This window comes from Anopheles bellator, chromosome 2 (assembly GCF_943735745.2).
Source record: "Anopheles bellator chromosome 2, idAnoBellAS_SP24_06.2, whole genome shotgun sequence".
Lineage (NCBI taxonomy): Eukaryota > Metazoa > Arthropoda > Insecta > Diptera > Culicidae > Anopheles > Anopheles bellator.
In genome coordinates, this window is record NC_071286.1 from 4714797 (window position 1) to 4729933 (window position 15137).

Genomic DNA, 15137 nt, shown 5'->3' on the forward strand with positions numbered 1-15137 from the left:
TTCGCTTTGAAAAGCTGTTTGCTTCGTTCACCGTCCATTGAACAAACTCCTTCAGCTGCGTGCAATTACTCTATTCATCCATTCAATACAGCAGTCGGTAAGGCGATATAAACATCGGTATGTCTTCAGCTGGACCGAAGCGGCGCAGCAAAACCCCAAGCCAAAGGGCCAGTGTATAATCGTTTCAACACATTTCGCTCTGACTCGGGCGATCAGAGCACCTGTCCCGATTCCCAACACCGGCGCACCGCAATTAGTCCTTTCATTCTTCACGGTTACAGTAACCCCCGGGGGGAACTGACGGAACGGGAATTGCACCACAACAACCCAACCGGTGAAGCAACTCCCGTAACCAAGCTGACCATCTGGAGGTGTTCCAGTCCGGTACCGGTTTTATGGGACACTTTCCTGGCCGCTCAGAGGAAAGCCCCGATAATGTGCACGCAAAGCGACCGACAATTGCACCGCACTTAAAGGAAACTGAAAACAAAATGCACCAAAAACCGGGAACCACCCAACCCGAGGTGCGTTTGCCACGCGGAAAAACTTGTTCTCCAACTCCGAACGTTGTTGTGGCAGGGCGTCGTGGTAGAAACTCGAAGAAGTTGGCCAGCACGAAATGAAATACGACATAATAAGCTACAGAACGGTTACGGTTCCGTCCCTGTGTCCTGTGTCCGAAAAACCGGCGCGATGGCGTAACGGAAAAAAAACGCAAACGACAAATCTTCAGCTTGCGCGACACGTTCGTGGGAATAGTTTTATTTACATTCCAAACTTTTCCATTCCCTCCGCCCGAGCCCGCGCGGGGACAACTTTCGGTTCCCGTTTCTGGTCGGTGGATTCGCTGCTTTCTTTGGGGGCTTAATGAGAAATGATACTTTTCGTTTTTCACTCTCCCGTTGGATTCCTTCGCAGCCGCAGTGGAAAAGTATCAAAGTACAATTTTCCACCTGCACGCGGCACTTTGCCGGACCGGACACCTCAACCAACCCGGGGCCCCGGGGGAATCTTTATTTCATTTCGCGCCCATTGAAACAAATCAGCGAAGGGACGTCTTTAAGGAGAAAAAGAGAGAGAGACCGGATCGGAAGGCAACGAAAGAAAGGCCATTTTCCACGCGCGCCAAAGAAAGCAAATCAAACTCACCGCAAGCGACGGGCACCTCTGGCAGACTGATCACCGCCGGAAGCGGTCCTCGAGGTCCTTATCCCAGGAGCATCCGCCAGCTGGAGAGCGCCCGTGCGCGACGGACGGAAAAATAGTCACACGGATGGCGGGCCGGCGGCCACGCGAAAGTTTTCCAATAAATTTTGTTTTTAATTAATTTTAAATTCAGTGGTAATTTTTGTGGCATTAATTTTACTGATTTTCGCAGATGCGCTCCCGCCGAGCCGGTCGCCGAGCTTCGGTGGGGCTTCTGGGAAGTTCTGGGTCTGGGCCGCTAATTTGGAGCCGCCGCTTTCCACGCGAACCCCGGCACGCGTGTGGTGTCGGGAGCAAACCGCAAAGTGATGGGCGGCCGAATCGATTTTCCGGCCAGCGGCCATTATGGGCGGGGACTGGGTGGGCGACTTTTGTGATAAAGATTTCGCGTCCGGGGCCGGCGAACCGTAATGGCCGTGTCAGCCGGAAAGTGGTTCCCGAGCTCGCACAAATTCGGCCCACACTATTCGGCGGTTGTTTTCACTTCTTATTCGCGCCCGACCGTAATCGGAGGACACAAAACCTGGATCCCGGATACCCCCCCCCCGGGCTGGCGAACAAAACCGAGCCGCGTGTAATAACGAGTCATGTTCCTACGGCGCAAGAAAAGGCCGCGACAAACCCACCAAAAAACAATGTAACACTCAACCTGTGCGGCCAATGGGGGAAACGTCAGCCGGAAGTGAAACCGTGAGGCCGTCCCGTTACGTTAACTTCAATTTCATGATATCATTAAACTCGTGTTTTCACGCCGCCATCAAGTCGCGTTCGCTCGCTAAAGCTAAAATTAACGATGAGGTCGCTCACCGGGAATGGAATGTCTCGCCGCCAACAGCACCTTTAAAGCTCGGCCCCGGAGGAAAGCATGAAAAATGTACAAATAAGCATAAGCTGGCGTAGGTTTCCGCGAAAGAACTTTTCATTTTTCCCGTCTCCCCGACAATGCGCCCGAAACAAGTTCATTTGATGCGTAATTTCAATTTGTGGCGCGTTGTGTTTGTTGCGCGACCGAGTGCGGTCCGAAGGGACGAAAAGAATCCCCGGACCTTGAGGTGGCGATGAAGGATGATGGCTTCCGGTTGGTGAGCATTTGTCTTCGGTTTTGCTTTTGGCCCTGGTTCTGTGGAGCAAATCGATCTTTCGACGGCGAGCTTGGTCCTGATGAGTAAAGGGGCCCAAACACGCTTCTAAAGATTTGATTTCACTGAAAGCTCTTTGAAAGCTCACATGCTGCCCACACATTTAGAGAGAACGGCATGGATGCCTTTTATATGGATTTAATTGGTTTGGCTTCAAATAATAATATTAAACATTCCATTGAACAAATTGAATTAAATTGAACATGAATTATATGTCGGTAACGTTGTATTGGGTGTATTGATTCCCTGAAGCCGTTGCTAAGGTGTTTATGTTACGAGCAGTCGATGCGGAGAATTCAGACCACACGTGCTTCACGTGTTAGTGTTCGTTCACTCAGTAAAATATATAAAATATAAGTTACAACAAGTCAGCTACGAGTTTTCAATAGCTGACGACGAGGTCTACGTACATTTAAAGGTACTCAAAAAGGTTGAACATTTTTGTTGAACAAAAAGGTTGAACATGTCAATTTAATCTTTGCTCACAAGCCAAATCATATCAAGTTCCTTACAGTGGTTGAATATTTATTTTTGAAAGCTTTAAAACCAAAGGAAATTTACGAACAAATGTGTATAAGGACTCTTTACCTCTAATAAGTACAGTAAAGAGATGGATTGCTGAACGTCGTATCAGCCTTGAAGACGATCCACGTCAAGAACGTTCAAAAAAGGAAGAACAGGATACAGAGTGGTGTGAACTTGGTTCTTCGGCTCCGAAACGAGCCAGTCTCCAGAATTTGGCCACGAAGGTGTTAGCTTCAGTTTTTTGTAATGGGAATGGAATTTTGTTAGCGGTTTTCTTGCAAACTGGTAAAACTGTAAATTCTGAATATTATTCTTAGCTTTTAGAAAGCTGAAGGAGAAAATTAGTGAAAAAAAATCAATTGCAAAAATCCATGACTTAAAGTTCGAACTTTTGGAGCATCCACCCTAATCACCAGCTTTGGTCCCTAGCGACATTAATCTGTTTCCAGACTTTAAAAAGCGTGGAAAGCGTCAAATCATCAGGTTATAATAGCTGTGGGAAACGTATTTTGCAGTCCTTCCAGATTCTCCTCTCCAAGCATGGAATTCATAAATTGGAATCTTGTTGCAGTTCTAGTTCATAATAACCTCGTAAATGAGTTTAACGTGATATTTGAATGAGTAAACGAGCACTAGAAAAGATGGGCACGTATTCTTTGCCAGACCAGCTATCAAAATCGCCGCTGTCACCGTTAAGCGGCATCCCAGCGGATGCCTAAAGCCGAGCAAATATTTGTAGGAATGCCACCTCCCATTACATTTGACCGCTTGTTGGTCCACCCGACTCAGAGTGACAAATTGTTATCTATTTTAAAACGCAAATACTAATTCTCGAACGCAGATGAACGTCAGATAGTGGGTTACTATTCCTTCGCCACCGTTACATGTGTCGGAATTCCAAAAAAAGGTTCCCACAGGGCAATCCTTTTCTTCTTCGAGCACTTTATCGTGCTCCGCAAATGCCGCAACCCAACGCCGGAACGCAAGAAGAGCAGCGATTGCCGGTGGCGCGTTTAGTCGCTCGAGTGCTGTGAGTAGAGGGCAATCGGTTTTTTGCCTTTCTTCATCATGGGCCCCACTTTATGACACCATCCACAACCTGCTAAGGCGCATTGGCATCACTGGACCGTGCGCTGACGTTGGCGCTAAACAGAAGCGACAGCGCGGTAAACAATCGGTGGAAACACTGCACTGCACAAGGAGGGAGGCCACCATCTTGAGAATTGTGTGGTCGCCGACACGGGAAAAAACAATGGCGAACCGTGACACATTCCGTTTGTCACCCGGGCGGCGCCTTAAGACTGTCATATTGGAGAGGATATTAAATCGCTCTTGACTGGGGCTTGACTGGGCTCGGGGCCGGGTTGCAACTTCCGGTGCAATTATAGCCAGCGGCGGAAGCGGAAATAAGGCACCAGCTGCTGCAGCGCCGGCTTTGATTGCTATCTTCGGGCATTCGCGCCTTTTTTTTTGTTGGCCCATCCAACATTTCTCAACAAGCTGAAGCTGACACATTTTGTCGTTTCTTATCAGGAACTAATGCTTTAATCATGATTCTGACAAAGGAAGGAATTTAAGAAGTGCGTTCGGTTTAAATGTTTACTCTTTATTTGTCTTATGATGTCTTCGTCTTAACATACGTACGCGCTCTTAAATAATTACAGTTCGGTGTAAAGTGTAACTGATCGTACCGAAGGCGTGTATGAGAAACTGAGAAAATGTGGGATCAAATTTCGGGAAAGTCGCAGAAGGGCGGCGAATGGGAACCAGAGACGCTCACTCATCGTGTCCGCAAAATTGTTTGATAAATTAAAAACGGTCCCCGGACTGCGTTCGTTCGTTCGTTAGTTGCCCGCTCCGTCTTTACTTTGTGGTGCGCCACCGTAACACGCACTAAACATTTACAGCAAACAAAGTTTTTCCGGTTTCCGATTTGCTTCGGCGTATATGTTACTTTTTCTCTATTTTCCCGCCCGGAAAAGTGTTTGTTTTGCTGTCGCATTCCGAACGCATTCGTCGGCGTCGGCGGCCTGTTTGTGGCAGAGTTTTCACTTGTCGAAATGCCGAAAGCTCCGTGAACGTGTCGGCAGTTTAGAATGGGTACAGGAACGGAAGCGAAAGTGTGGCGTGTGCAGCACCCGGACGAACCCGGAGCAGTGGGTGCTCTGGACGAGAAAGTTCCGGCCGCGTGTAGTTCCGGACAACTCTCGAGCCGGTCGCTGACGTCCGGACGGCCCACATGTGTGGCGGCGGAAAGGGGAGAGTGTGCGGAGTGCGGAGATTCGGATTTAGTTCTTGTTCCGTCCGCCAGAGTGTAGCTTTCCGCCCTGCTGACCGCCGGACCCGGCGTTGCTCAGCGAGTGGTGGATGGCGTTGGGATTGCCCTGAAACAGCAAACGGAAAGAAACGGTGAGAAAGAACAGCCGAAGGACTTCGAGGAGGAGGTGGAAAACGTGGCGCTGTCCCATTGCGCTGCACTAATTCCAAATCAACAATGTCAACCACACCGAGAAGCGATACATTTTTACGGCACCTCGCCGAGACGTACCTTGCCCTGCACTGACTGCTCCTGGTCATACTCGGACGGAGCGGGCGTGGTGGGGATGTCACAGTCGTCGGTCGGTGGCACCACACAGCGCAGACTGCGCCGGTCGAAGACCAGCATGGCCGGACAGCGCTGGAGACGCGGGTAGCCTCCCTGGCACTGCCAGTAGCGGTTGCACGATTTGCCCAACGGCACGTTACCGTTCGCGTCGTCATTGCAGAGTGCTGTCAGAGAGAGAAAGAAAGAATCGAAGAATGAAAGAGGCATAGAAAATGGACGCTTAGAAGCCGTTATCGTAGTAGCCAGTGGATTTTCATTTTCAATGTGGAACACACTTCTTAGATGAGTTGGTTGGCAATCCTTCTACAACTGACTGACTTCTGTCTGACAGCACTGACAGCTGGCTAATGCAATCGATTCTTTAGCAAATGTTTTCCAAGTAACCCATGACGCGATCCACAGTAACGTAAGTGCCGAGTCTCCAATTCCTCGTTCTCAAGATATCCTAAACTATTATTTAACATATCCAAACCTACCTCATGTAGAGTAGAAAGCAAAAAGAAACTAAGCTTTGAACATTTTAATGATATGTGAGAAAAGAGTATATCTTCTTTTTGGATCGCTCTTTTGATACGTTGAATGTTAGTTTAAGGTTTTAAGAGTAAATTTTGAGTGATAAAATGACATTTAGATGAAATATAGTAAACTGGTGTGGAAGCTTAAAGATTCCTGTTTTTAGCAACAATTTCCTTCGCTTTGCTCGGTAATAAAGCAAATAGAGTAGTTTTTGTTATTTATGAGCAATACTATCGTGATTTTTGAGCAACTAAACTAGCCAATGAAGAACGTCGAATGCTCATTAATTTAATTTTTAGTGATGAAATAAACAATGTTATTGCCTACCAAAGTGAGGTAGCCAATCGACTAAATAATAATGGGTTATGCAAACAAAGGTTGCGTTCTCCATATTAAAGCTTTTTGGCCCAAGAAATCAACACCAAAACGAGTTGTTAAGTTAGTAGTGAATATCTCCGCCATAAACCCTTTTCAATGCGCCTAAAGTATTCGATCAAAAACTAAAATCAGACGTAGTCTATAGAACGCAAGCAAATTAGGTCTAGCTTTCAAAAAAATTCCGCACGTAACTATGGCCAATTAAAAAAAATATATAATTTTACTACACTGAATTGAATTTTTGGTATGGCTCCACTATCATTAAGAGTGTGTGGCCTTTCCTGGTCATGGTCCTTCTTTTCAGATTTAATTTAATTAATTATGAAGGAGTTTTGTTATTTATACGCGTTTCTGGCCGTATAACATACAAAAATAGTTTTCAACCCACTCTGGGACGGGGACCAAAATATCACAGCCATCGCCATTCAGTAATGTTAGTAGCTCGGAAGCGTTTAATTACATCCGCTAATCACATAATCCCGCAAAAGTTGTACGATCGAACCTCTTACTGAAATCTACTTAATCCTACTGTTGCTCGCACCCATAAACAACCCCCTAAGCAGCATGACAAACGTAACCTACAGCAGCTAACAAATATCGTGCAAATAAATCCTGTTAATACTCAGTGTTTTGTTGATGTTGTACTGGACATTTTCCTTCTTCCGCTTCGAATCACGACAAAAAAAGGTTTTGCATTTGTTCCCCGTCAACAACGAACACGGAGCACTAACAAATTAATGATAAACGAGTTCCTTCCACCTAACGGTCACACAATCGGAAACAGGAAACACCTAACCTCGCTTCCGGCTGAGCGTGTTGCGGGTCTTTATTTGTTATTTAATTGAATTATTCTCAGCCCCGTGTGTGTGTTGGGGGTCGCTTAACCGGGAAAGCGCTTAACCGATTTTTCCCCGATCTACTTACGGTGCTTCTGGCATCCGTCAACGTTTTCCGGCCAATCGCAGCTGTGCGCGTTCTCGTTGTACAGCAGGCCGCCGATGCAGAGCTGCTCGGTGGCGGTCCCATTCCAGCAGGTCCAGTACCGGGTGCAGGACGTCTCGTGCCCGAAGATGCCGTACAGCCAGTCGCAGTGCTCGGTCGAGATCGGACCGTCTAGCGGGGTCGATGGGAAAGGAAAACAAGAAATTAGAATTAAGCAAACGCTGGGACGGACTGCCGACCCCATTTCCGGTTGCCGGCCACCAAACCCGGAAACGGTCGAACTTTCCTCCGGCCATTAGAGCTTTTTCCGGTTTGCGAAACGAAAACCCAGTCCCACTCGAGCGCCCACACTCGACTCATTTAAACTCCGGGTCCGGGCAGAGTCCGGCCCGGGGGACCCTCCGTCAAGAAGGACTTCAAGGATGAACAAACTCCAGCAGCGACGATACTGCAACACAATTGCACAATGAACCGGGTTTCTACAGCTTCCAGCCGCGAGTCCACGAGGCGAACCTCGGGGCTCCACTCACTCCGGCTCCTGCGCAAGCGACGCCCATTAAAGCTCATTGTTATGGCCCCGCGAAATAGTTTGTTGATGAGCGAGGCAGCAGACAGAAGCATGCGATCGTGAACGAGGACGACGACGACGATGGTGCCGATCGGGACTATCAAACCGACCCGACTCGATTGAGTTTGCCGGCTAAACCGTGGCCGTCATGGCTCGCTGAAGCCCGTGAAACTTCGCCTGCAATAACCGGTCCAGGGTGGGATGCAGTTTGCTAATTTGGCAAGAATCGCAGCCACGGGTCAGTCACAGGGCGAAGCATCCCGTTGACCGTGCACCGAGCGCGGGTTGCAACCTGAGAAATGGGTTAATTTGCTGAAAATACACTCGAAAACTTTGTTGCATTTCGGTTCACCGGGCTCACCCGATGGTGGCCCGAGCTGGTGCTGCCCCTGAAGGACCCCATAAATAAAGGTCGCTTTTGAACGGGTACGACTACTTCAAAAGAATCGTGGATCGTGCAAAGGAGCGTGGTTTCGGAGCACCCCAAATTGGGCAACCAACACACAACAACGAGCCCGTCTGCACGTGCTAGGGACGGTGAAAATGTTTGGGGAACTTTTGACAAATGGTAATTAATTAGTTTAAAACATGGCCCCAGTGTCCGTCGAGAATAATAATGCGAACCGATTAGCCGGAGGTACAAACGGGAAACGGGCCACTATCTTTGGAAGCTCTTAGGTCAATCTCGTCAATCTTTTGTGCCGAGGCACGGCTAAATAAATTGTCTTGCTTTTTCGGGCTTGACAATAAAAATTCTCAATAAATTTTAATATCCAACCAAATTACGCCAGAAGGTATGCAATACATATGCACCGACAGGTTGAAAACAAATTCTGGCCTCGGTACTCACTTGCCAGCTGCTTGCCCTCGCAGTAGTCCGATCGCCACGGGTAATCGCAACCTTCGGTGACTCCACGGTGCTTGCCGGCAAACACCAGCCCGTTGGGGCAATCGTACAGCTCCGGCTGATTGTTGATGCACTCCCAGTAGCGATCGCAGTACGTCACGTCGCCGACCACCTTCGATTTGGTTTTGCACGGATCCTCCTGGTCCTGTCGCTGGCCGCTGGCCAAACCTGAAAGTGCATGTGAAAGAAAGCGATTCAATTAGACCCAAAACTAACTCCTCTTCTTCAAAACTATCGCAAACTGTTGGCCACTATGATATCGAGCGAACCACAAAGTAGTTGTCGATTTGCATTTCCCGCGAACACCCGAAGAAAAACTAAACAAAACGACACACCGCCATTGAAGTTCGCCATGCTTTCGTTGCCATGGGGACACTTTGCAAGTTTCCGCCACGGCACGGCTCAACTTCGACGTGAAGAAAATGTAAATGCAAATGAAGACACTGTTGCAACCCTGAGGTTCTGTGATTTTTAGGCGACGGGGACTGGTGGCTGCTACGGTACGGTGTGGATGCTAAACGACGCCCCAAAAGAAAGCACCTGACTTTATGGGGAGGGCGAAACACTTTACCACGGTGATCGGCGACGCTTGACACGATACCGGGCCGGTCCGGGCGGGCATAACTTTTAATTACATTCCGATGTAATTGAATACTGTTAGCGGTGCGCGGCCCGCGACCCACGGTCCAGCGCTGCTTCCGGTGAGCTGCTGCCGTGGCGTCGCGCGACTTGACGAAACGGAGCGCCAACTTGACAAATTGAGAATAATTTTAATGCCGCTCCGTCACCGGACGCAACTCACGGGTGGACATTAATGGTGAAATGTCGATTAAGGTTTTTGAGCGTTACAGGGCCACAACTCTCACGGTGCGGTGTGTTAAGCTCTATGTTCTGTGATAAATGAGCACAGCCCAGCACAAATAAGTACAGAAAATTAAATAAAGCGCTCCAAATTGCAGCGAAGCATGCATAGGAACTCCACCAAATTTGGCTCCTCATTTGAACGATTTTTTACAATGCAGAGAGCTTACATTTTAGCTCGCTCTTTTGGTGTACATTGATTTTTTACTAAAACAGCATAGATTAACGTTTTCAAATCTAGCTGATTTGTAAAAATCGACTGAAAAATGGCGTAGTTATTCAACATTTTAATAGTATGGGCTGTGATGGAATACCCTGTAGTCAGATCGAAACCCCTGATCATCAACGTAGGACGGATAAACGATACGTATGCCCCAAAAGAAAAGGTCAAGAAAATGCTAGAAAGGGACAAGGACACGATAGATTTAAGGAACGATACTATACAAGACATTGGCAAAGGAAACCCTCAGTTTCGACTTGTTCGTAACTTCGTAGAACCCACTACCTGAGTTCCATCCTTCTCTAGATCAGGAACACTCCTTTGCGAGGTCTTACACTAATTTCGCGATCAGTGCCGCGTTCTAGATTCGCATATTCGATTGTCCAACATCCTTAAAAGATGATGAAACTCAACCTCAAATGGCATCAATCTAGAGGCATCACCAAGAGAAGTCCCGTTAGAATTGGAGAACTACCGACCGTTGAATTAACAACGAACAAACCCACCGTCAAGGGCTGGAAAATGGACCTCGAACCGACCGCCTTCGAAAGGCTGGCCATCAAAAGTATTCAGTCGCACGCGATCGAATCGAATCGAGTCCATTCAACCAGGTATGGCAGGGCTGGAACCGTGCTTACCTTCGAAATGGACAGCCAGGATGGCTGACACGCCGACAGGACCGGTACCTCGGCTCAATGCTCAGCTCGGCACAATAAACAATTTGATTGAAAATTTAACCAAATCCAGCTGGCCACCGCCCGCTCGCTCGCTCGCTCGCTGAATCACGATAATCACGAACGTGATCGAACGGAGCGCCGGACCGGGCACCGGAGGTCACGTGAACCGACCGGTGCCGTGACACGTGCATTCGAACGCACCCACGGCAGGGTACGCCAGTCGATATAATTGATTCCGAGCGACCGTCCGTGCGGCTGCTCCATTCACGCTCAACACGGGCGCCGCGAAAGGATTCTTTCACAATCACACTCGTAAGAGGCAGATAATTAATTCCTTAATACTTTAAGCGCTTTAACGGGCGGTTCGCACGCCATTTCCGAATGGCGTCCCTTCGTTCGCCACCAGACGGTTCCGGGGACGGTTCCGACAGGTGGTCGATTCACCCGGATCCTCCCGGCCGTGCCATATGCTGACCGGGAGAACGTCGAACGACTGGATAAAATTATACAAAATGGCAACGACCCAAAGCGGACGCAACGGAGAGCTTGGCGAGGGAGAGGGATCACTCGATACGTTCCGTCGAGTCGAGTGGTTGGCTTGTAATCGAATTAAACATACCGGTGCCTTGCCGGAGAGTGCCTAGCGCGCCTGCTCGTTAATTACATTCATTTGAGACGCACATTTTTTGGTGGCGATTTTTGCGCCACGTCTTCGGCGCCCAACGAGCGCCCATTCCGTGTGAAGTAATTAATTTCGTTATGATGGAAATGTGATTTGATTTGAGATTCCAGTTCCAGTTTTTGGGAACTCCGCGTTGCGCACGGAAAGGTGTTCCGGTTCCGGTGCCTATCAGGCACCGAACTCGACACTCGAGCCAGAAGCGTGCAGAGACTGATTTTATTCACTCACCGCTCTCTCTCAGCATTCCCAGGTGGCGCATTAACGAACCAGGGCTCCAGGCGGGACTCCGGCTGTCTTCATAATCCCCCCTGTTTTCGGTGTCCTTTCTTTTTTCGAGGCTCCCCGTTTTCGTGTTGGATAATTAAATTCAATCAAAACCATTTAGACGCCGCTGCTGACGTGTGCCGTTTTGGAAGGGAACTCTCGGAATTCGGGTAACGGGTCCGGAAAAATCCGCCCAACGGGACACAAATTAAATCTGAGCCCTGAAACGGGCGGGTTCGGGGCGAGATAAAATGGACTGTAAATTTTATTCCCCCGAGGGGCTCGAATGCTGGAATTTAATGGAATCTGCGAGTCCGGCCCGGAGAAACAAAGCCGACGGACCTGACGCCGTCGCCAGGTGCTGTCGTCTTGAGTGAAGGAACCGCACGACAGCGCCGTGCGTGCGTGCGTGTGCCCATTGCGACCGATAATTAAATTCATAAATACCTCTCTCTCGAGCGACTTCCACGTCCACCCCGAAACCGGAGATGAATCTTTATCCGGGGTTCCGGATAAGCCGAGCCGGGCGGGCCAAAAAAGGACAGGCGTCAGGTCGTCTCCCGGGGGGCCGGCCAGAGTTCGGAAAAGGAAAAAGTTATGGCACACGCACCGGGGCAACCGATCCCGACCGACCGACCACCATTCGTGGCGTTATCTGAGGCCTGTCATGCCGTAAATCCACAGCGAGCGGCCCCCAGGCTGGGCTCGGAATGACGTTTGCGTGCGCATTCCGAATGGAGACGCCTGGTTGGCCACGCGACCACGGCGATGGAGGCGCCCGGTACCCGGTGGCCTATCGGATGTAAGATATCGGTAAAGTGTGCCGGGACCGCGCGCGGGTCCGTCCGTAAAAATTCACTGTCCGCCCCCGGGTGGCCACTTTATCTAATTTACCTTTTCCCCGGGATCGTTTGCTGAATGTTAATTACTGCGATTCCTGCTCGGTTGCCCCCCGACTCGGCGGCTGACCGTCTTGAGCGAAACGATTTAAATGAGATTCCTATCCGCCCCCGGCCACCGGCCACCACTTCGCATCGCCGATTACCCCGCGGGGTCGCATTAACATTGACCCAACCCGACGCTCCATTTTGTGTTCTTCTCGCGGGTGCGTGAAGGACTTCTCTGCCCAATCGGAACGGACGCGGCGCGATAAGCGGCGGTTTTTGTTTTGCAGTCGAAAAAATGCTCTTCAATTTCGCTTGGGTGGGACCAAAACTTTTGGCCTGCTACTCGATCGGCAACAACCGGCAGCCGGCCGCTACGATCGTATGCCGGTTCACGGCGTGCCTGGCGAGCAATAATTATAAATTATGATGAACCGAAACGGCCGTCCAGGCGCCGTGTGCGCGATACAGAAACGCAGGGCCATTTTATTGCACCGCAGGTGAGCAGACCAGACCGTGCCGGCCACTCCAGGGACCACTGACGTGCTTAGGCGAGTGAAATTGAAATTAAAATAATTATACGAATTATAAGAGGCCACTGCGCTGTCTTCGGGTGGGCCAAGCCAACTTCTGCACTCGATTGCCCCAAAAATGGTCCCCGAGTGGTGATTGAGGCGAAATTGGCAAACCTTCGTGGGACGGTGCCGTTCTGAAGCCTGCCTTCCAACGGGCCTTCTTCCTACGGTGCTGGTGGCTCACGATTTCTGTAATTGTAATTACGAAAATTGCCGCCTCTCCGAGATGCTCTTCTAAAGTCGAACACTTTGCCAAAGTGATGTGGCACGCTGGCGGGACATTAAAGGCCGCCGAACGTGGAGAGCCTCATATACCGAGCCCTTATTAATTGATGATGGAGTAAACAATTTGGAAACTTGAATCGGATACAGCTTGTTGGCAGAGATATTAAATCGGCTTTTAAGGAGACTGGAAACGCTTAGCAGCACTCCATCGGCCAGTGTGTGCTAGAGTAAATCAAACAATGCGGGGAAGGGTATGTTGGTTTGCAAACAACAAACAGGCAAAAGCCTTTAACAAATTGGGACTACTTCCCTGGCTCCCTTGCACCGGAAACGAGAATCAAGTTCGAGCGCTCGTAAACTCGCACCGTACTCGCATCGTCTTCATCACGCAAGTGGCATCTTTTTGTGAGGCCAAACCACCAGCGAACCGGAAGAAAGGAATACTTCCTGCCGCCGACGGCTGAAGGTCTGATTAATTAACCCCTGCTAGTCCGAGTGGCCACGATTCCCATTCCACGCGAAGCGAACCACTTTCTCATTACCATCTACCACCTCGCAGCGCGGTCGGCAGAGAAATTGGATGCAACGCGCTGCATCGTGCCGTCATCTGCTGCGGAATTAACGGAACGGGCTCTCGTTGCAACAACGCTAATGAAAATGGCCTGGCCAGGGCATGGTCTGAAGTGGTTGCAATCATGGGCGAACGTTACGCAACGACAAACCCAGCGAAGGCAAACACTCAGCCAAACCGCGGACGATAAAATGTGAGAAGAAAGTATTAAGCCGTTCCGAAAGTAGCGACGCTTATCCAGTCTCCAGCTTCTCAGGCTATTTTTTCCTAAACAATATTAGATGTACCGTTCGTTGCCTCATGTAGCCGTTTTGTGGGAATTGTGATATATTTTTCACCGGGTGGTCGATGAATGACAAGTAACACAACACAAGGTTGGAATAAACAAACCGAATCCGTATTCTCATATTCTTACACGTGGGATCAATCAGAATCATATTATTGCCTTTCATAGCCAGATAGCCCCTGAAAGACACTGAAGATACCGAAGGAATTGATCGACCGACTGTGAAGGTCTCGAAAGATGAGTTAATTTGCTGGGTGAAGTATTTGCTCTTCAAGAGGAGCCCGGTTATGCAACGGAACATTAATTGTCAGACTGAAACCGATCTAGTTTCCAGAGAAATCGGTTACTAAGCAAAAGCGAGATTCATTTTGGACCATCAAGCTGCGAAGAACGTTAATCATCTACACTAAGTTCAATTTATAAAAAAAAAAACATATAAAAACATTAATTCGTTGCAGATTTTGAACAGAATTGCAATTTGTAAAAATTATTCGAAATATTTAGGATTGTACGTAAGAAAGCCTGCCACTACTTTCGGACTGACCCAATCGCTTAACGCGGACGACGGCCGCACCCCATTTAATGTCCAACAGTCGGAGATGACTTACACAGGAAACAAAACGGGAAAAAAATTGCAAATGAAAATAAATGGAAGCATCTACTACGCGGTGGTGGCGGCCGCGATTCCATCGCGTGGCCGACCGCGATGTCCTTCGCGAGGACTCCGCAACTGCAAACTGCACCACGCCAAAGTAAACGGAAAGCCGCGCCACGAAATGGCATCAACGGAATGGACGCCGTCCGATGCAACTCGCATTGCATACCGTGCAGGCGCACCCCAAACGGACGCTCTGCGCTCAGCCTCGCGTCTGGAACTTCCACCGCCTCGCGTCTGGAACGCTCGGGGGTCCCGCTAACGACCCGAAGGCGGGACTGGGCAGTACGGTGGATAAGTTTAATCGCACAACTCGAAAGTAGAAAAAACAACAACACAGAATGTCGGTCAATCAAAGTCGGCAGCCGTGGCCGGCGGTGGCCATTAATTCAACATTGAAGTTTCGCCGGCAAAGTAGAAAGCAATGCGGGCGGGGGGGGGGGGGGGGGGG

At 49.3% G+C, this 15137-nt stretch overlaps 1 protein-coding gene across 1 annotated transcript in view; it reads right to left on the reverse strand.

The window, feature by feature from the left end:
- Positions 1-4461: 4461 nt before the first annotated feature.
- The window catches only part of LOC131209589 (protein obstructor-E-like), a 33792-nt gene continuing 23116 nt past the window's right edge, over positions 4462-15137 (reverse strand). The window contains exons 3-6 of the mRNA XM_058202689.1: positions 8730-8954; positions 7294-7482; positions 5419-5639; positions 4462-5254 (exon numbers count right to left, since the gene is read on the reverse strand). Of these exons, the coding sequence (XP_058058672.1) occupies positions 5159-5254; positions 5419-5639; positions 7294-7482; positions 8730-8954 (731 nt within the window). The 3' untranslated portion in view covers positions 4462-5158. The remainder of the gene's footprint in view (positions 5255-5418; positions 5640-7293; positions 7483-8729; positions 8955-15137) is intronic.